The sequence below is a fragment of the Penaeus vannamei genome, chromosome 6 (genome assembly GCF_042767895.1).
Source record: "Penaeus vannamei isolate JL-2024 chromosome 6, ASM4276789v1, whole genome shotgun sequence".
Classification (NCBI taxonomy): Eukaryota; Metazoa; Arthropoda; class Malacostraca; order Decapoda; family Penaeidae; genus Penaeus; species Penaeus vannamei.
This window is the reverse complement of record NC_091554.1, coordinates 44,410,591-44,430,590: the sequence shown is the minus strand read 5'-3', so window position 1 is coordinate 44,430,590 and position 20,000 is coordinate 44,410,591. Positions and strand designations below refer to the sequence as shown.

Here is a 20,000-nt window from a genome sequence, read left to right as displayed (position 1 = left end):
TTCTTCTGACTCTCTCTCTCTCTCTCTCTCCTACAATCTCTAACGAGGAGAGACGTCCTAACAATAGCATAAATGACGGGAAGATGACAGTAACAGATGAAGGCGACTGAAGGCGGATAGAGAGTTTGATCCTTTTGGTATGACGATTCGATCCCTTTAGTGTGTCGGGTTTAGGAACTTATATTTTTTCTACTCTTCCGAATAGCTCAACTCTCCCAAAACCGAGAACAAATGCGATAGAATTTACTCAACCGATCACAAAAAAAGAGAAGAATGCAAACAAGCAAAACCCGAAGAAAAAAAGGAGAGAAAATAGATAATAAAAAACACACGAAAGAAATGGGGACAACGGCTCCGGTATGTAAGACGCGGCGTCAAAGTCGTCGCCCAGAGAGAGTCAGGGATTCGGACACGTGCATTGCGTTACTATCAATTCAGAAATCTATTTCTCTCTCTCTTCGCTCTTTAGGCTTTCTATCGTTTACGTCTCGTATATTTGCATTTCCTTTTATTTATTTTCGACTTATTCACTCTTTCTGAATCGTGATGATGGTCGGAGTTTGGGATTTTTTCGGGTTAATATTCTTAATATTCTTATATCTTTATTATTCTCATCTTAATATTCTTATACGATTCAAAAGATTAATATAGTTCCAATAGAAAATAAATTCTCAGTTCAATCATATTCATTAAACTGTTTTAATACTTATCTTTTGATTCTTAAAGATGTCAGCCTACTCTATTTGAAATAGGCCTATCTAAAAATACAATTAAAAAAATACTCCATATCCCAAACTAGATTTCCTAAAACACACACGAATAATAATAAAACAAGGAAAATAAAACCTCCAGAGCCATAAAAATAGCGCATAAAAGAACTAACCTCACACAGATCTCGAGAAAATATTCAAACTATTTTTAAACATTTCAAGTAAGCGTCTGAAACATGGCGTGTGGACCCCGTAGATTTTTTCCCGCGCTCCCCCCCCCCCCCCACACTACGGTACCTCAATCGGTTTTATTTTTTTGAGATATTTGATCCAGTCGTTTTATTACTTTCTCTTATTTTCTCTCGTGGTATTTTTTCGTTTATCTTTTTTTTTTTCTATATTTTGTTGAGGTATATATATTTCACGTGGGTTATTGCAGTCTATCTATTCCCGTTTTCGTTAATATTTTTATTTATTTTTTCCTGTATGTGTTTTCTCCTTATTTGTTGTTGTTGTTGTCAGTCTCTTTTTTTTTCTTCTTCTTCCTCTTTCTTTTATTTTCTCTTTCGCACTCTACCTTGACCCGCTTTCTCCGTTCCTTCGTTTCCTATTTGCATTTTTCTTATTATTCTCTCTTTCGTAGGTTTATTCTCGCTTCTCTTTTCTCACCTATACGTCAAAAGAAAAAAAAGGAAGAGCGGAAAGAAATCGTAAAAAGAATGATGGAAAGACAAGAAAAAGAGGAAAGAAAATTATCTCTAATTCTCCATCTTTCCCAATTTGCCTTTGGGGAAGAGGGGGAAGGGGGGGGCGGGGGGAGGGACACCCATTAAAGAAAGGGTGTAACGCCTTCTCATCCCTTCCCTTTTTTTAAATCCTTTTCTTTCTCCTCTTTATCTTCTCTCTTCTCTATCTCCCTATCCACATCCATCATCTTCATTCTATCTCTCTCTCTCTCTCTTACTATTTTCTATATGCAATCAAATACGTTTTTCATATTCCTTCTCGTCTCTCCTCCTCTCCCTCCCCCCCTCCTTTCCCATAATCTAAACCCTCCCCCATGTGACCCTCCTTCCTCTCCCCCCCCCTAACCTAACCTTCCTCCCGCCATGTGACCCTTCCTTCCCCCCCCCTCCCTCTCCCTTCCCCTTCCCCCCCTTCTGTTACTGTCCCGATGACCTACTTCCCTGCTACCACCTCCCTCCCCCTCCCCACCCCCCTTTCCAGGTCCCTTTTCTCCCTCCCTCCCTCCCTTCTTCCCTCCCCCTCCCCCCCTCCCCCCATACATCAACGGGGTCCAAGCGAAGCATCATCGGGGAGGATAACCATTTTTTTTTCTTTTTTTTTTTCTTCCTCTCACAAGCGGGTTATCTTCACCGTTGGAAAGGCGGGGGTGAGGAGGGGTAGGGGGGTGGGGGTAGGGTGTTAAGTAGCGGTTTTGCGCTTTCTAATCTTTTTTTTTTTTTTGATTGGTTGAGACAGTCTACTCGAAATTATATTATCTCAATATAAGAATTAAATGATAATGACCTTAGTGATAACGATAATAAAATCTAATCCTATTATTATTTCTCTATAGCCTATATGAAACAAAAACAGCGCAAAAGAACAAATAATAACAATAATAATGAAAAATAATAAAGTAATCACAAGCACCAACAAAAATCTAACAAACCTACACAAAAATGAATAACCGTTAAATTTTCAAAACTCCTTTCGCGCCTCCACGCTTTTCCACTCTCCATCCGGGCAATTTCAATTCAAAAAAGAGAAAAGTCAGACGCCAATCAATCAACTCATGTTACTCGACGAGCAGATCGAGGTAACCTCACACCAGGGAGGAATAAAATGACATTATAAACCGGCTAACTCAACCTAGTTTATAAAGATGCCATTACACACACGAACACACTTGCATATTTTATACACGTGTAAGTATATGTAAGGGAATGTATGTGGTAAGTGCAAATGTATACACGCGGTTGTAAATATTTTTTTTGTAAATGTACACATGCAGTGAATATGTACATAGAAACGTGAGGAACACACACAGGTTGTTTACACATCACAGAAAACGCACACATACAACTCTTACACATACAGACAGATCATACATTACAATAAACAACTTCCATCTTTTCCTCTACTTTCTTTTTTTTTTAGTTTTCTCCCCAATTCCTTCGTTTCATTTCCTGGTCACCCTTTCCTTCTCTTTCTCTCTCTCTCTCTCTCTCTCTCGTTCTTTCGTCTAGAATTTTCTTCGCTATTAAGCTCTCCCGTCTTCTAGCCCACCTTGCAGTACCTGTTTCGCGGCCTGGTCAGTCTTAGCCGGTTTGAGTACGTCGGTTTTACAGATAACAATGAAAAAAGAAATAGAAAAAAAAGAAACAGCATACAAAAAGGTCGAAAAAATGCTGAAAGGCCCTCCAAAAAAGGGTTCAAAAGTTAGCGTGACACTTCTTGAATTTCCCGCCATTTCTGAGCAATGATGATATTTTTCCCGTTTTCTTTTTTATTCTATTTCCCGCGCTTTTTCCGCGTTCGAGTGAAAATAAAAAAAGAAGAAAAATACATGACTTGAAATCCCCTTTCTAAAGAGAGAGAAAATCATAAAGAAAGAAAACAGAAAAAAAAGAAAAGATAAAAAAGAAATCCAACAAAACAAAAGAAGTATCGATGACAATTTTTTTCTATTCTGTACCACAAAGACTAGATGACGCAGGAAAAAAAATCTACCCGCCTAATCAACAGACAAAAGAAAGTCGAAGGAAAACCCAAAGAAAAAAAAATCTTATAGGCTTATCTTTATCCCTAAATCATCATCTTAAGCGAGAGAAAAAAAGAAGAAAAAAATATATAAGTAGGACAGCCAAGAAAAGCAAACAGGGAAATGGAGAGATGTAAAAAGAAGGAGAGGAAGAGAAAAGAAAGAGAAGGAATCTAATAGGAGAAAAGAAATCGCTGAAGAAGAAGTACAGGAATAGGAGAGAATGGAGAACAGGAAGAAGAAAAGATAAACGTGAGAGAAAGGAAAGAAGAGGGAGAAAGAAGAGAGGAGTGAGGAGGAAGGAAAAAAGAAGAGGAAGGAAGGGGAGAGAAGAGATGAGAGAGGAAGGAAGAAAAGAAGAGGAAGGAAGGGGAGAGAAGAGAAGAGAGAGGAAGGAAGAAAATAAAGAAGGCAAGAGGGGGAGAGAAGAGAGAAGAGAGATAGAGAAGAATAGGAAGAAGGAGAAGGGAAGTAGGGGGGAGAAAGGGAGGCTTGACTTTGTCTCGAATAACGGCTCAAAACCGCAACTATTAATGGTGCATAACTTAGCTATTTAAGGGAAGCTCGCGGCAAGAAAGGGAGGGAGAGAGAGAGAGAGAGAGAGAGATACATAGATATATAGAGAGATAGTGAGAGAGCGAGAGAGAACGAGGAAAATTTAAGAAAAAGAGAGAGAGAGAGAGAGAGAGATACATAGATATATAGAGAGATAGTGAGAGAGCGAGTGAGAACGAGAGAGAATTTAAGAGAAAAAGAGAGAGAGAGCGAGAGAGAAAGATAGAGGGATAGATAGATTGATAGAAAGAGAGAGAAAAAGAGAGAAAGCGAGAGAGGGAGAGAAAGAGAGAGCGAGAAAAAGCGAGAGAGAGAGAGAGAGAGAGAGAGAGAGAGAGAGAGAGAGAGAGAGAGAGAGAGAGAGAGAGCGAGAGAGAGCGAGAGAGAGCGAGAGAGAGAGAGAGAGAGAGAGCAAGCGCAAGAGAGAAAGAGTGCGAGAAAGAAAGGGAGAGAGAGAGAAAGAGAGAGAGAGAGAGGAGTGAACAAAAAAGAAAAAAAGAAAGTAATATACAAAACACTTAAGCAATACCAGTTGCTTGGTCGGAGATACCTGTCCTAAATGTATGGTGAAAGTTGTTGATGGATCTTATGTAAACTAGTTTTGGTGAAAACAAAAAACGCAGACACGGAGACACAAACGCACACACACACGCACGCACACACACACACACATACACACACACACACACACACACACACAGGCACCCCCCCTTCCCAATACACAAAAGTAAACATACACACACACGCAAATACACTCATATAAAAAAAATCTTAACCGCGATAAAACACCTTAACAATTTTTTTTATTGCTAACAAGAAAGTCAACACTGGAAGCTGTCGGAGGCGGGAAAGCTGCACCGGAAAACATGTGGTGTAATATAACCCTTGGAAACCCTTCCCGCTTTTCATTTTCGATTTGCAAAAAAAAAAAAAGAAAAAAAGGAAAAGAAAAAGAAAGAAATATAAGTAACTAAATGAATAAATAAATAAAAATAAGACATATAAGTATAAGGCATATAAGTAAATAAATAAATAAATAAAAAATAAGATCTCATTGTGTGATATAGAAACGTTTTGCTTGCGGATTTAAGAAAAAAAAATAAAACGAATAAAAAAATAAAATAAAATAAACTTCAGGGTGTGACATTCAAAACGTTTTGTTTGCGGACTTTGGAATGCAAAAGACAGGGTCATATCAATATATCTATTCCCATATCTGTATTTACATCTATCGATTTTCATTTTTGTCATGCGGAAAATGATCCAATCTATCCACGAACCATAATATAAATTTCTTCACCGCATCACCGTAAAAATAACCTAAATTCTGACAAGTGAAGCGTTTACGGCCCGCTGAGATCGCATTATCAGCCCCCATTTCTACTTCTTATCATCATTTATATACATATTTTACGACCATTCTTTACTCAATCTCCGTCTATTCTTCCTCAACTCGATTTATCAACAAGTCGTTCTAGAAGCTTCCTTCCAGACGCGACTCGACCCAACCTCATAATCCCCAAAACCGGACAGACTTTGAGCGCCAAATCATGTGAAAGAAGTGGGTCAGCTGAGGATGGAAGGACATCTGGCGGCGAAGTTTCGCATTATCTCTACTCTGAGAGTGGAGTGAGGAGTGGAGGAGGAGGGAGGATGAGGGAGGGAGGTGGATAAGGATGAGAGGATGAGGTGGAGGAGGAGGGGGAGGAGGAGGATGGGGGAGGGGGAGGGGTGGATAAGGATGGGGAGGATGAGGAAGAGGAAGAGGAGGAGGAGGAGGGGGAGAGGTGAGGGTGGGGGTGGATAAGGATGAGGATGAGGAGGAGGGAGAGGAGAAGGAGGAGGGGGGAGCGGTGGGGGTGGTGGTGGTGGTGGTGGCGGAGGGAGGAGGAGGAGGAGGAGGAGGAGGAGGAGGAGGAGGAAATAGGAGGAGGAGGAGGAGGGGGAGGAGGGAGAGGTGGAGGTGGTAAAGTAGTAGTAGCAGTAGTAATAGTAGGAGGAGGAGAAAGGAAAGGTGGAGAAGTGACGGGCGGAGGAGTAAAGGGAAACGGAGGACAAGAGGAAGAATGAGAATGAGGAAGAATTAGAGGAAGTGGTGGAGGAAGGTGAGGAGCTGGAAACAGAGACAGATAAGGAGGGGGAAGGAGACGAATAAGAAAGAAAAGAAAAAACATGAGACAATAAAATACAAACACAGAAAAAAGAAAGAAAGAAAAAACAGACAACAATGAAAGAAGACAAGAAAATAAAAGAAAAAAAAACAAAAAAACAAAAACAAAATAAAAATAAAATAAAATAAAAAATAAAAACAAGAAATAACGGCCACCACATAAACACACAACACAGGCATCCACACCGAACGAGCTTATCTCCCCCAGGAAACGATAAGATGTCATCATATTAGCATAAAATGACATGCTCTACACGACGGGAGAATGATCACTATCTGTCGGTATTTAGGTTTCCACGCGTGCTTAAGCTGAATGAAGGGGGGCGGGGGGGGGGGGGGGATTTCGTGGTATTACGGTATGCAAATGATATTTGTTTATTGAGAGAGAGAGAGAGAGAGAGAGACAGACAGACAGACAGACAGAGAGAGAGAGAGAGAGAGAGAGAGAGAGAGAGAGAGAGAGAGAGAGAGAGAGAGATGGAAAAATGGGTAAGGAGGAAGGGAAGGAGACAGAAATAGATAGGCAGATAGATAGATAGATAAAAGAAAGAGAGAGATAGAGATAGATAGAGAGAGAGAGAGGAAGAGAGAGACAGGGAGAGGGAGAGGGAGAGAGAAAGAGAATGAGAGAGAGAGAGAGAGAGAGAGAGAGAGAGAGAGGAGAGAGAGAGAGAGAGAGAGAGAGAGAGAGAGAGAGGAGAGGAGAGGAGAGAGGAGAGGAGAGGAGAGGAGAGGAGAGGAGAGGAGAGAGAGAGAGGAGCGAGAGAGAGAGAGAAAGAGAAAAAAAGAGAGATAGATAAACAAATAAACAAACAGAGACACTGAACCTATACAAAACAAACAAAAAATCAAACACACACACATACAGAAAAACACACAAAAAACACGAAAAAATTAGATAGAAAGACGAAGGGAAGGAGGAGGGGGTGTCCGAGGGAGGGGGAGGGGGGGGGAGTGACCGACTCACGCGTGTCCAGAGTGTATAATCATATCGTAAACAGCGTAAATATGTCGGGAAGAATGCAATAAAACGCGATACTTGTTCCCTTGATGGATCTCTCAGTGGGGGGGGGGGTAGGAGGCGAGGGAGGGGGGTGGAAGGGGGAAGGAAGCGGGGAGTGTGGATGGGGGGGGTAGGGAGACAGGGGGTGGAGGGAGGGTAGAGTGGAGGAGAGTTAGGAGTGGGTAGGGTAGGGGTGGAGGATGGATCTCTCAGGGGAGGGGATGAGAGGGGGAGAGGAGTTAGCGAGGGGGGTGGAGGGGGTAGGAAGAGGGGGGCGGATGGGGTAGGAGATAGGGGGTGGAGAAGCGGGGTGGACGACGCTGATTAGGAGAGCGAGGTATGGGGTGGCTAGAGGAGATGGGGAATCGGGAAGGTAGGGAATTAGGAAGAAGAGGGAAGTGTATAAGGGGAATGGGGAAGACGAGGGAAGAGTATAAAAGGGGAATTAGGAAGATAGGGAGAAAGATATGGGAATGTGGAAGCATATAAGGAATGATGAATAGGGAAGTTATGGGAAGAGAATAAACGAGAGAAGGAGAAAAGAGAGAAGAGAGGGGTAAAGATATATAGGATGGAGGTACGGTAAGGGGAAGGTGAGGGAGGGTGGGAGAGAGAGAGAGAAGGATAGAGATTGATGATGATAGCCGCTATAGATCATCCATTGTACGTGAAGTGATTTATCAAGAGAAAGATTGATTTCAAGAGAATGCCAATGTTTACTGCCGTTATCATCATTACTATCGTTATTCCTAGTGTTATTATTATCATTATCATTTATACTGTTACTGTTATAATAATCATCATCGATATCATAACTACTTTCACCCTTATTATTACTATATCTATATCATAACAACTATTTTCATCATTATCATTACTACAACCATATCCACCGCTCTTTTAACAACCACAATTCGACCTAACTACCATAATCATTATTCCCAACTAGACCCAACTACCATTATCATTATTCCAAACCATTATCATATGTATTGCGAAATGGGGTCAACCTCCCCCCCCCCCTCAGCCGAAATATGCGACAGCGGCGGATGCACAAAATCCTCAGAAGCCATTACAAACCCCATTAATGGAGGTCAAATAAGGCCATAATGGTCTGAACGCAGGAGGGAAATACTCATCCCAAAGCGGGCTTCATCAATCCGTTTTTGTGTCGTATATCTTATCGGGTAATATCATTCCTTATCGGGAGGCAGCGAGAATGGGGAGGGACTCATTGTATGCAAATGTGAAGGAGGGGGGGTGTGAGGTGGGGACAGGGGGAGGGGGAGATCGGTAGGTGATACAAGTTAGGGGGGGTATGCGCGGAATTGGGGGGTATGGTAGGGGTATAAGGGACAGGAGGAGGTAGGAAGGGGGTGATGGGGAGTCACTGAGGCTTAGGAAATGGGAGGGGGAATTTTGTGACCAAATAAAACATTAATCTAATCTAAATTTCTCAATTTAACCAAAGCAACCATCAAAAATACCCCAACCATCAACCCCTCTCCCCGAAAAAAACAAAAATGTCTAACAATACCCCTCCAAACCAGGAACACAATACCGCTACCCCAACCCACCCCCCAAAAAAAAAGAAAAAAGAAGAAAAAAATACATTGTACTCACCGATTTTCTTGTTGATGGTGATGGCGGGTCCGAGCTGAGACTCCGAGAGGACGGCGGCGACGCTGAAGGTGTAGTCAGTGTTGGGGTGGATGCAGTAGTTGCACACTTCGGGGTTCAGGGTGTAGCTACACTTGTTCTCTGAGCACTAGGGGGTAGAAGAGAAAGGGTGGGGTTAAGGGCTATTACCTTTTATGGGATCGTTGGGACTGATATATATGAAGCTGAGTTATATCTTTAAAATATGCAAGGATTTCGAGTTTTTCCCAGATGGTTTTGTCCTCCACTAATTCCTCGAAATTGTCATTTCTACTCAAGATGTGTACTTAACAGTAAGAATAAATATTTCAAAACTTTAAGCACACATTTCTTTGTAAAATAGCCAAAAATTGCCACCACAACGAAGACTCTCTGTTTATTTCTTTCGCCCTTCTATCCTCCCCCTATTTTTATCCAATCTTCCAACCTTTCCCTTACCTTCATCTCAGTATCGTATGAGGCAGAACCGCCGAGGAGGACAAGGATGTAGTTGGAGAATTCACCGCTGCATGAAGGCCTTTCCCACTCGATGACCACGTTGGCGAGACGCTCCTGGACCTTCAGGTTGCGGGGCTTCAGGTGCTCGGTGCTGTCAGCTGTGGGAAAAGGAAGGTACGTTTTTAAGTTTATTGTTACGTAATTTTAGCTTAAATGTATATTTTGTTGTGGTGTATAATCTATTAAGTTAATTGTATCTAATAATTGCATTTAGAAATTTCGTATCTGTTTATTTCTGAATAAAGTTTAAGTAAACCCCTGGAACGTCAATGCCAAATCATTCTTTCCTAAGTCACCCCCTAAATCAAGGCTCAACTTTCCATTTTCTATAAATGTCAGTCAGCGGGACCGTTTTCTCTGAATGACGCAGCACCGTAAATTCATGGGGTGACTATACCGTTTTCTGTGGCGTACATTTTTATTTCTTGTGAATTTAAGCATATACCTCAAAATGGACAATAAGAAAGGACATTACCTAGACCACGTTACTATACATTTTATATGAATATTCTTAGATAAATCGTATTATATAAAATTAATCAAATAACCTCCAGAATGTATAATACGAACAAACCCCCTCCCACACTCACCCTGAACCCTCCTTACAGAACCAAACCTTACCCTCCCTAAAAAAAAACACGAAACAACCCTAAAAAATACCCCAAAATAAGACCAAGACACCCTTCACTCACCGTCCTTCTGGCAGATCATGTACTGGAGAGTGTGGTCAGCGGGGTAAGGCTGGAGCTTGTGGCGGAAGTTGGTGTCGGGGTAGTCGTCCAACATGGCGGCGATGGAAGGTCCGTACAGGCTGGTGGGGAGGGAGTTCCATTCGTTGGTGGTGCCGGCCTGGGAGGGAGAAAGAGAGGGAGGGACGATAAATATGATGGAAATTGTGGAGTGATGGAGAGGCATAAGGAAACTGTGAGGGAGAGAGACGATGAATATGATGGAAATTATTGAGTGAAGAAGGGAGGTAAGGATATTGAGAGGGAGAAAGGGAGACACGATGAATATGATGAAAATTATGGAGTGAAGAAGGAGTATAAGGAAATTGAGAGGGAGAGAGGAAGAGACGATGAATATGATGAAAATTATTGAGTGAAGGAGGGGTATGAGGAAATTGAGAGGGAGAGAGGGAGAGACGATGAAGATGATGTAAATTATGGAGCGAAGGGAGGACGTAAGGAAACTGAGAGGGAGGGACGTTGAATATGATGAAAATTATGGAGTGAAGGAGGGACGTAAGGAAATTGAGAGAGGAAGGGAGGATGAAAATGGATGGAATATGGTAGGAAGGGAGATACGTGGGTTGGCGGACGAACGAAGGAGATGGAAAAAGAGAGAAGATAATCATGGGAATGATGAAGAGGATTAGATAAGGTAAACAAAGTAATAGTTGATGTTGGAATGAGGAACATAATACTCATAGTGAAACGAAATTTAATAATCATTCCTCTTACATCATTACTGCTAAAACCTGGCATATAATGTGGAGACATGACATTAACATCCATCATCACAAGTGCCACTGATTACCTTAAATTCATTAATCACATAGAAAGATATTAATAAGGTCTCATGAACTAATATGGACATTCTATTTCATCACTCCAACTCTTTACCTAATCATCAACATCAACAATGCTCTCACTTGCAGAACAGCTTCACTAGCCTTTAAGAAGCTCATGACTGAACACCCCAACGGCCCCGCATTTCCCCATGTTCAACCCACCTTGACCCAATCGTAGAAATCGAGAAAATCAAGAGATCTCACGAACTAATATAGACATTCTATTTCGTCACTCAAACCCTTCAACTACTCATCAACATCATCATCAATGCTCTCACTTGCAGAATAGCTTCATTAGCCTTTAAGAAGCTCATGACTGAACACCCCAACGGGCCCGCATCACCCCATGTTCAACCCACCATGAGCCAATCACAGAAATCGAGAAAATCAAGTGATCTCATGAACTAATATGGACATTCTATTTCATCACTCAAACTCTTTAACTACTCATCATCATCAATGCCCTAACTTGCAGAACAACTTCACTAGCCTTTAAGAAGCTCCCCATGTTCAACCTACCTTGACCCAATCGCAGAAATCGAGAAAATCAAGAGATCTCATGAACTAATATGGACAGAAACCCTTTAACTGGAAAGATATATTGATCTAATGCACTAACTAACAGGAAATGAATTGGAATAGAATGAAACTCACTAACACGAAATGAATTGAAAAAAGCGATACTCATTAACAAGAAATCAATTGAAAAAAGTGATAATACACTAACAAGAAATACACTCAAACTCAAATCATACATTTCATTTTAACTTCTGTTACTCCTTAGCTTGAAAATATAAATCAATGAAAAATCATAGTACTACTATAACTTCTGGAAGGAACCTAGTTGAATACGTAAAAGAAAGAGAGTGTGAACGCATATCAAGTTACTTATAGCAACACCAGAAAGAATAAGTATAAAAGACACAAAGAATAGAGAGTGTGAAATTATCAAAGTTTGTCCTGTTAAAAGGTAAAGAAAAGAAAACGGAACCTACAACACAAGTCTAGGGGAATTACGCGCCAATTTTCAATACATGTATTTTTTACCCCTTTTCCTCGTTTTCAAAATAAAAAAGTCAACATTGTTCTAATATAGCTACGTATTAAGTTAGAATATATCAAGAAAAGTGAATAACAGTATTAATGATAAAACAAAACTAATCTCCACCCTTTCTCTCCACTAGATATACGCCTTATCAATGCAAGATGGTACTATTATTCAATCGCATGACTGGCATAAGCGGAGACAAACCAGTACAGAATGATAATCAGCAATTGTCATCGTTGCTAATTTCCTCTCTCTCTCTCTCTCTCTTCCCCTCCCCTCCCCCCCTATTCCCCGTTTGTGAGAAGACCGGTCCTGTACACAGCTTGACCTGTTTTGGCCTACTCGCTCTGCCGTCTAACCTGTCCAGTGACACAAAGGGAAGTGTGGGGGAGAGAATGAATGTGTTCAAGATGATATTTGAGCATATTTGCATATACGTTTTTTTTATGTCTCTCTAACGCTTCTCCTTTCGTTTGGAAGCGTGGCAAAAGTCGACATGTTATTTGTGAATCTAACTGTCTTTATCTACATTTATGTAGGATTTACTTTGCCTGTCTGTCTGTCTATCTATTCAATCCACTTCATAAGCATAGTTTCATAAAGTCAACAGCAATCTCGAGGGAAATGTACTGGATCGAAGAATCCTTGAGAGATGATGCTGAGTTGTGACACAGTTTCCTAGATTTTACTCCCACTTTATTAGATTCCGGATCGCTTTAAATAAAAGAAAAAAATACTTTTCATTTTCACTCTGCAGATGGCATTCCATTACAGGACACTCGCTCCCTTGCACAACAGAGTGAGTTGAAGACAAAAAAAAAGAGGAAATTGAAATGACTTAACGGCTTTCTCTTCAAGATTTTATAATGTGGAATTCGTGATGACTTTTTGGAATACGGAATAAGGCGGGGTTGAAGGGCGGGGAGTGGAGGGAGGGAAGAGGGACGGAGAGAAGAGAACACGAATGGGAATGATAAGATGAAGGCGAAGCAGGAGGAGGAGGAAGACGACGAGGGTGAGTACGAAGAGGAAGGAGGAGAAGGCAAAATAGGAGGAAGAGGAGGAGGGAGTGGAGGAGAGAAGAGGAGGAGGAGGACGAGAAGTGCGAGAGAGGAAGGAGGAGAGCCAAATAGGAGGAGAGAGAGGAAGAAGAAGGGGGTGGAAGAAGAGGAGAGGAAGAGGAAGACGGGAAAACGAAAAGAGAGGGAATGAGGAGGATGGAGGAGGAGGAGGAGGAGGAGGAGGAGGAGGAGGGAGGAGGAGAGGAGGAGGAGGAGGACTATATGACGAGGAAGTAGAGACGAAAGAGAACAGGTGAGGAGGAGGAAGAAAGAGCGAATAAGGAGGAATTTACTCATAATCTCATAAAGAGAAATAGGAATGACAGACGAGAGAAAGTAGGAGATAAAAAAGAAGACAAAAAGGAGGCAAAGCAAGCAAAAGGAACGAATGAGAAGACTAGACCAAAGCATACAGAGGGAAAATAATCACGTTTTGTCCCGATAAGAATCTTATAAATAAATAAAAAAGATGCGAACGGAGAGGAAAGAGAAGAGAACAAAAAGATGAGAGCAAACGAGAAAGAGAGAGACAAAAAGAGAGAATAAAGACAGAGAAAATAATCACGCTTTGAGATAATAGAGAGATAGACAAGAACAGAGAGAGAGAGAGAGAGAGAGAGAGAGAGAGAGAGAGAGAGAGAGAGAGAGAGAGAGAGAGAGAGAATGAAAGAGATAGAGAGAGAGAGAGAGAGAGAGAGAGAGAGAGAAGAGGGCGATTGAGAAGACTTGCTTCACTTCCACTCATTGTTGCTTCACCCCCTGACCTCACTCCACCTTTTAACCTCAATTTTGTCACAGAGAGTAGAGGGGGATTGTGAAGGACGGTGGAGGGTGGAGGAAGAAGGGAGGAGGGAGGAAGGAAGAGGGAGGAAGCCGGAAGGAGGAGGGAGGAGGGAGGAGGGAGAAGGTAGGAGGGAGGAGGAAGGAGTGAGGGAGAAGGGAGGAGGGGAAGAGTGGAGGAAGGGAGGGAGGTGTGGAGGCTGGGAAAAGAGGGAAAGGAAGAAGGGAAGAGAGAGAGAGGAAGATGGAAGGGAGTAGGAAAAAGGGAGGAGGGAGAAGGGAGGAGGGAGGAGGGTGGAAAATGGAAGGTGGAGAAAAGAAGGAGATGGAGAAGGGTGGTGGAGTGTGTCTGTAGGTAGGGTAGAGTGGAGTGAAGTATGGATGGATGTATGGTGGAAAGATAGAAAGGGGATGGTGGAGGTTAACTACAAACGAAGTGGAAAGAGAGAATGAAATGAGAAGGGAAGTGGAATGTAAATGACCTCATATACGTAAACATAACTACTCCATTTCTCTCACAATCTAAAATATATCTACATTTATCTGTCTATCTACCTATACACACAAATAACAAGGGACGAACAGATACATATCTCGCAACAGTGAACCGCATCGAATAAAACCACAAAAATGTTTCAAAATCACAACATTAAAATAAGACCCTCTTGCTCTACATCCATAAGAGGAACATATATTTTTTATCGCTATTTCCCCTTCTGTTTCACCTTATTTAAGCAGAAAAAAACGATAGCGGAAGCAGGAAGGAATATAAGAGCAGGTAGGAGAGGAAACGAGCCATCTTAATATTTTTACTGAGATATTTAAATGGTTGTCGAGAAAGAGAGAGGGAGAGAGAGAGCGAGAGAGAGAGAGAGAAAGAAAGAGATGAAAAAAGTGGAAGCAAATTTAAGAGACACAAGCTCAGAGGGAAGGAGAGAAAAAAGGAGAGAGGGAAAGCGATGATAGTAAAGCATATGTGGAAAAAAAACTAATGTGGGAGGAAGAAGGGTGATGGAGAAGGAGGAGGAAGAGGGAGGAGGAGGTAGGAGGAAGGGGAGGGGAGGGGGGAAGGAGGGAGGGGAGGGGGAGGAGGAAGGAGGAGGAGGAGGAGGAAGGAGGAGGAGGAGGGAGGAGGAGGAGGAGAAGAAGGGAGAATAAATAAGAATAAGATCGAGAGGAGGAGAAGGAGGAAGAAGAATGAGATGATGATCATGAGGAGGAGGAGAAGGAGGATGGAGAGGGAAGTAGAAGAAGAAGAGGAAGAAGAAATCGAAGATGAGACGAAGATATAGGAGTGAGAGGAAGAAGAGAAAGTAGAAAGAGAGATTGTATAAGATAAGTGATAAAGAGGAATTGAAAACTTGAGGAAGAAAGAAAATTTGAGGGTGGATAAGAAGAAAAAGAAGAAAAAAAGAATAAAGAAAAAAATAGAAAAAAAAGAAAGAAAAAGAAGAAAATAAAGAAGAAAGAGATTAAGAAAATATGGCTAAAAATAAATAAAAAAGAAGAAAAAATAAATTAAATAAAAAAGAAAAAAAGAAAAAAAGAAAAACAAGAAAATAAAAAAAGAAGAAGAAAAAAAAAAAAAAAACAGAAAAAAAAACACACTGGCAGACAGATTAATCCCAGAGGAAGGCACGGTTGTTCTGCGAGTCGATGGTCTGCGAGAGGTGGGGCTTCAGGAGACCCTTCAGGAAGTTGTGGATCTTGCTGCTCTTGTCGGCGGCCAGGACGGCGTTGTCGGCTTGGCACCTGTGGGCGGGGGAGGGCGTTACGGGGCGTCGATAAGGGGGGTGGGGTGGGTGGGGGGTGGGCGGTAGTGGTGATGTTGTGTTAGAGGGGTTTTGTTCTTGCTGGGTGAGGGGCGTGGATGAAAGCGGAATAAATTTTGCTTGTACCTTGTTTTTTTTTTTTGTAAGTGTTTCTTTTTTAAATTAACTATGGTGGTTTGAATTAACTTTCTAAGTGTTTTTATAAATGTGCAATATAACCATTTTTTTTATTTGTTTGATAACAGAAATGAATTACGTTATGATTATTATAGAGTGATCATTATAACATCAAATTTCAAAGGAAACTGATAATCAAAGTAATTATAAGATATTAATATCTTCTCTCTCTGTCTCGTTACCTGGCAATCTACCTGTCTATAATTCTATCATTATCTAGCTCTTAATCTTCCTTATTATTACTTTTCTTATTTAGAAATCCCCTTGAATTTTTTTTTTCACTCCCTACTCCTTTGCCCTGTTTATATTTCGTTATTTCTCTCTTTATCTATTTACTGTTCTCCCTCTCAATTCCCGCTTTTCTCTTTCCCTCCCCCTCTCCTTTCCTAGTATCTATCTACCTTCCTTTAAAACCTCCCCCTTCATCCCCACCCACCTCTCTTCCACTTCCTACCCTTTCACACTCGCTTCCTGATTCTTCTCTCTGAGTCCCGTCCTCTCCTTCCACTCAAGTACCTTGCCACCTCTACTTCTTCCTTCCCTCCCTCCTTCCCATCCTGCCTTCCCTCCTACCTTTCCACCTCCCCTCCCCTCCCTTCCCTCCTATTCTTCCACCCTTCCTCCCACCTCCCTCCCCTACCTCTTCTTCTTTTACTTCCTCCCCTACCTGTCGACCTCTCCTCCTCCTTCTCTTCCCTCTACCTGTCGACCTCTCCCACCCTCCACCTCCCCTCCTCTCCTACCTCTCCCTCTCTTCCTTCCTTTCTTCCTTTTCTTGATACATTATTTTCCTTCCTCCTTCCCTTTCCCTTCCCTCCCCTCTTTCCTCCTCCCTCCCTCCCTCTCCCTCCTCCCCTCCTCCCTCCACTCCCTACCCCCTCCCTGCCTCCCCCTACCTCCTCTCTCCTCCCCTCCTACCCCTCCTATCCTCCTCCACAACTTACTTCCTCTGTGCAGATGTGAAGTCAATCGGCGTGTCTGTCTGGATCACCTTATAACACTTGTTCTCGAACTTGGAGTACCCGGGAGCGCAAGCATCTGTGGACAAGTGCAGGGGGTTAGACTCGTGGACAAGCGGAGGAAGTGAGCAATAATGAAGCAAGAAAATAAAGGTGTTAAAGACATCAAAGGTCATGTGCATGTGTACAGGGGGAGTTGGGTGTGTTTGGGATTTTTTTTGTGTTCTTATTTTTATTCTTATTTTCTTGTTGTTATTTGATTTGAAATTATTATTGTTGCTGCTGTTTGATTTTCTATTATTACTGTTGCTGTTGTTGTTTCATTTCCTATTATTACTGTTGCTGTTTTTGTTGTTATTCTTGTTTTTTTATGTAACAAACTGTTCCTCAACATTTGGTAAAGTACAGTGCAATATTCTTATGGTAAGAAAACTATCTATAATACAATGTTAGGACAAAACAACAAAATTAAAAAATCAGAATTGATAAACATTAGTAATGAAGGCGATGGTGATGATGATAATGGCGATAATAATGATCATAATGAAACAAGAGTATGAAAGAGAGAGAGAGAAACGCACTTATGAAAACGCAAGTGAAGTTGGTCGCACTACCGGCTTCCGCACTCTTGCCCCTCCCGCTACCGCTGACATCACCGCTACCACTGATACCGCCTTCACCGCTACCACTGGTACCGTTTTTGCCGCTACCGCCCGCATCGCCGCTACCGCTACCTCCGCCATTGCCGCCGCTACCATCGGTACCAACGCCCATGCCCAGTAATCCGACGAGGTTGAATATCGAGGCGGTGGTCGACTCCACGACGGTGAAGGAGGCGCTGACGTCCTCCTCCTCCGTGCTTATCCTACTGAACACGTTCTCATGCCACCATTTAGGGAACGGGGAAGGCGGAAGAGGAGGCGGTTCCTTCGCCTTCCAGTCCCTCTTCGTGAGGAGGACGACCAGCACGACCACGAGGACGCACAGGAACACGACCATGCACGAGGCGACGGAGGGCACGTGTTTGCGAAGCTTCGACAGAGCGCGTCGGCAACACGCTCTCCACGCCATGGCGACGCGGCCGACACTCCCTTAATAATCTTGTTTTTCCTGCTCCAGATCGGCAGAGAGGCAGGCGAAGGCGAGAGAAGGAGGGAGAGAGAGAGACTCCAGCACCCACAGCATCAACCATTGACATCTGAGCGAAAGGTTACTTGTTTGCCTTCGTTGTCCAGCCTCTCAGGTCTGTGTGGGTCCCCCCTCCCCGTCCCGACGCCCCCGAGCTTCCTGTTTTCTTTGAAGCGCTGTCCCATACTGCTCGCTTTTGGTTTCCGTTTTCTTCAAGGGGATCCTCAAATAAATTGTTTTATATTGTTTTGTTCTCTATTAAAGTACCATCCATTTTTTCAGCATGGGTCTGGGGGCTGGATGTGACACAGTGAAAGGCGCAGGTAAATTACTATGCTAATATCGCGTGTTTGCCCCACCACTACCATATGCCATTATAAAAACCAACCCATTTTTTCTATACATCCGACGCTAAATGTTTTTGTATGAGTTTTGTTCAAGTTTTTCATCTGACGTTTTTTCTATTCAACGTTTTTTTATCAGCAGAGCAAAGGTACTGTTCAACGTAATGGTAAACGCCTGTCTTTCATGAAATAAACTTTATAAAAAAAAAAAAAACTAAATTAAACTCGGAAAACAACAATGGGAAACTTAACCAAATGCATTATTTTTAAAAGGAATTACTGTTATCGTCCCAGTTCCGACTGAACAACTATTAAAATCTAACAAGAAGAAGAACATATAATTACATAGACCTACATCCTCCTGCAGAACTGACCAATTAAAAATAACATCAATTTAGTCTGAAATCACCCACCCACACGACTTTACGACCTCGATTCCATGAACATTTTAAATCACCTGACCACCGGAATAGGAATGGGCCATCGGTTATCAGCTGATTTTGAGGTTTCGTTCCAAACATTACCTTCATAATTTCATGGGACGTTGTGTGGGCGGTTCAAGGTGAACGAGGGAACGGTTTAGTTAAACAAGTTTGGGGAATTTTTCTTTGTCATACTTCTTCACGCAAACCGCAAAGGAGGGTTTGGGAAGAATAAATGTTGTCTATGGTGGTGATATGAAGTCGCCTTTACACGTTATCATGTAATTAACTAATAACAATTAAATCTATAGCGAATGGCATATTGTGGTTGTCCGGCTTCCAGAAATAACAACGAATTTGCAGTTGTAATTACAATTCGCAAAAATAATCTCCAAATAAGTCAATACAACCACCAACCAACACAAGAAAAACGAATGAACAACAAGAAAAAATTGAAATAAAAGATGTAACCTAAATCGCGGAAAACGCATGTGTCTCAATCCGTGTCGTCACGCTTTAGTCTTCTCTCTCCTATTTTTTCATCGCGATTTATTTCACACTCCCAAGGCCTCTCCATCATACCCACGACTCCCATATCGCTCTAGTTTCAACTCCCAACCTCAAAACTCGAGACATTACACTTTAATTAAGGTTTTGGGGCAAGACTTTAAGAGCAGTATTTGGGGTCGAAGCCAGGCTTTCACCGGTTCGTGCAAGGGTCGAGCCAAGCAACATTTCTCGAAAGGTTAGCGGTTCGAAAGAGTAAGATATGAGAAAATGGAACTAAGGAATAATTAGGATGATGAAACTAGCAAGTGTGGCGAAAGAGAGATTGAGAAAGAGGAGAGAGAGAGAGAGAGAGAGAGAGAGAGAGAGAGAGAGAGAGAGAGAGAGAGAGAGAGAGAGAGAGAGAGAGAGAGAGAGAGAAAGAGAGAGAGAGAGCGAGCGAGGAAATTGAAACAGGAAGACAGACAAACAGCCAAAGCGAAGAAAAAACATACAGACTATATATATATATATATATATATATATATATATATATATATATATATATATATAAGAGAGAGAGATATAAATATACATATAGAGAGAAAGAGAGAGAGAGAGAGAGAGAGAGAGAGAGAGAGAGAGAGAGAGAGAGAGAGAGAGAGAGAGAGAGAGAGAGAGAGAAACGCACACACAAACAAAACCAGAACCAGAGACCCAGAAAACCCCCCCAGAAACCCAAGACCCGTAGACGATAGACATATTCACAAAGGAAGCAGACAGTAGACAGTCGACCGGAACTCGAACCGAGGGCGGAAGCGGGTCAAGGTGGACGAGAGGAACGCCGGAACGGACCGCCGACCCGACGCCAATATTGAATGCATATCT

General features: G+C 42.2%; 1 protein-coding gene across 1 annotated transcript in view; it reads right to left on the bottom strand.

The window, feature by feature from the left end:
• The window catches only part of LOC113828405 (uncharacterized), a 110,258-nt gene extending 92,440 nt beyond the window's left edge, over nt 1–17,818 (bottom strand). The window contains exons 1-6 of the mRNA XM_070122480.1: nt 17,314–17,818; nt 16,718–16,811; nt 15,453–15,576; nt 10,055–10,211; nt 9,303–9,460; nt 8,829–8,973 (exon numbers count right to left, since the gene is read on the bottom strand). Of these exons, the coding sequence (XP_069978581.1) occupies nt 8,829–8,973; nt 9,303–9,460; nt 10,055–10,211; nt 15,453–15,576; nt 16,718–16,811; nt 17,314–17,803 (1,168 nt within the window). The 5' untranslated portion in view covers nt 17,804–17,818. The remainder of the gene's footprint in view (nt 1–8,828; nt 8,974–9,302; nt 9,461–10,054; nt 10,212–15,452; nt 15,577–16,717; nt 16,812–17,313) is intronic.
• Between the last annotated feature and the right edge of the window lie 2,182 nt (nt 17,819–20,000).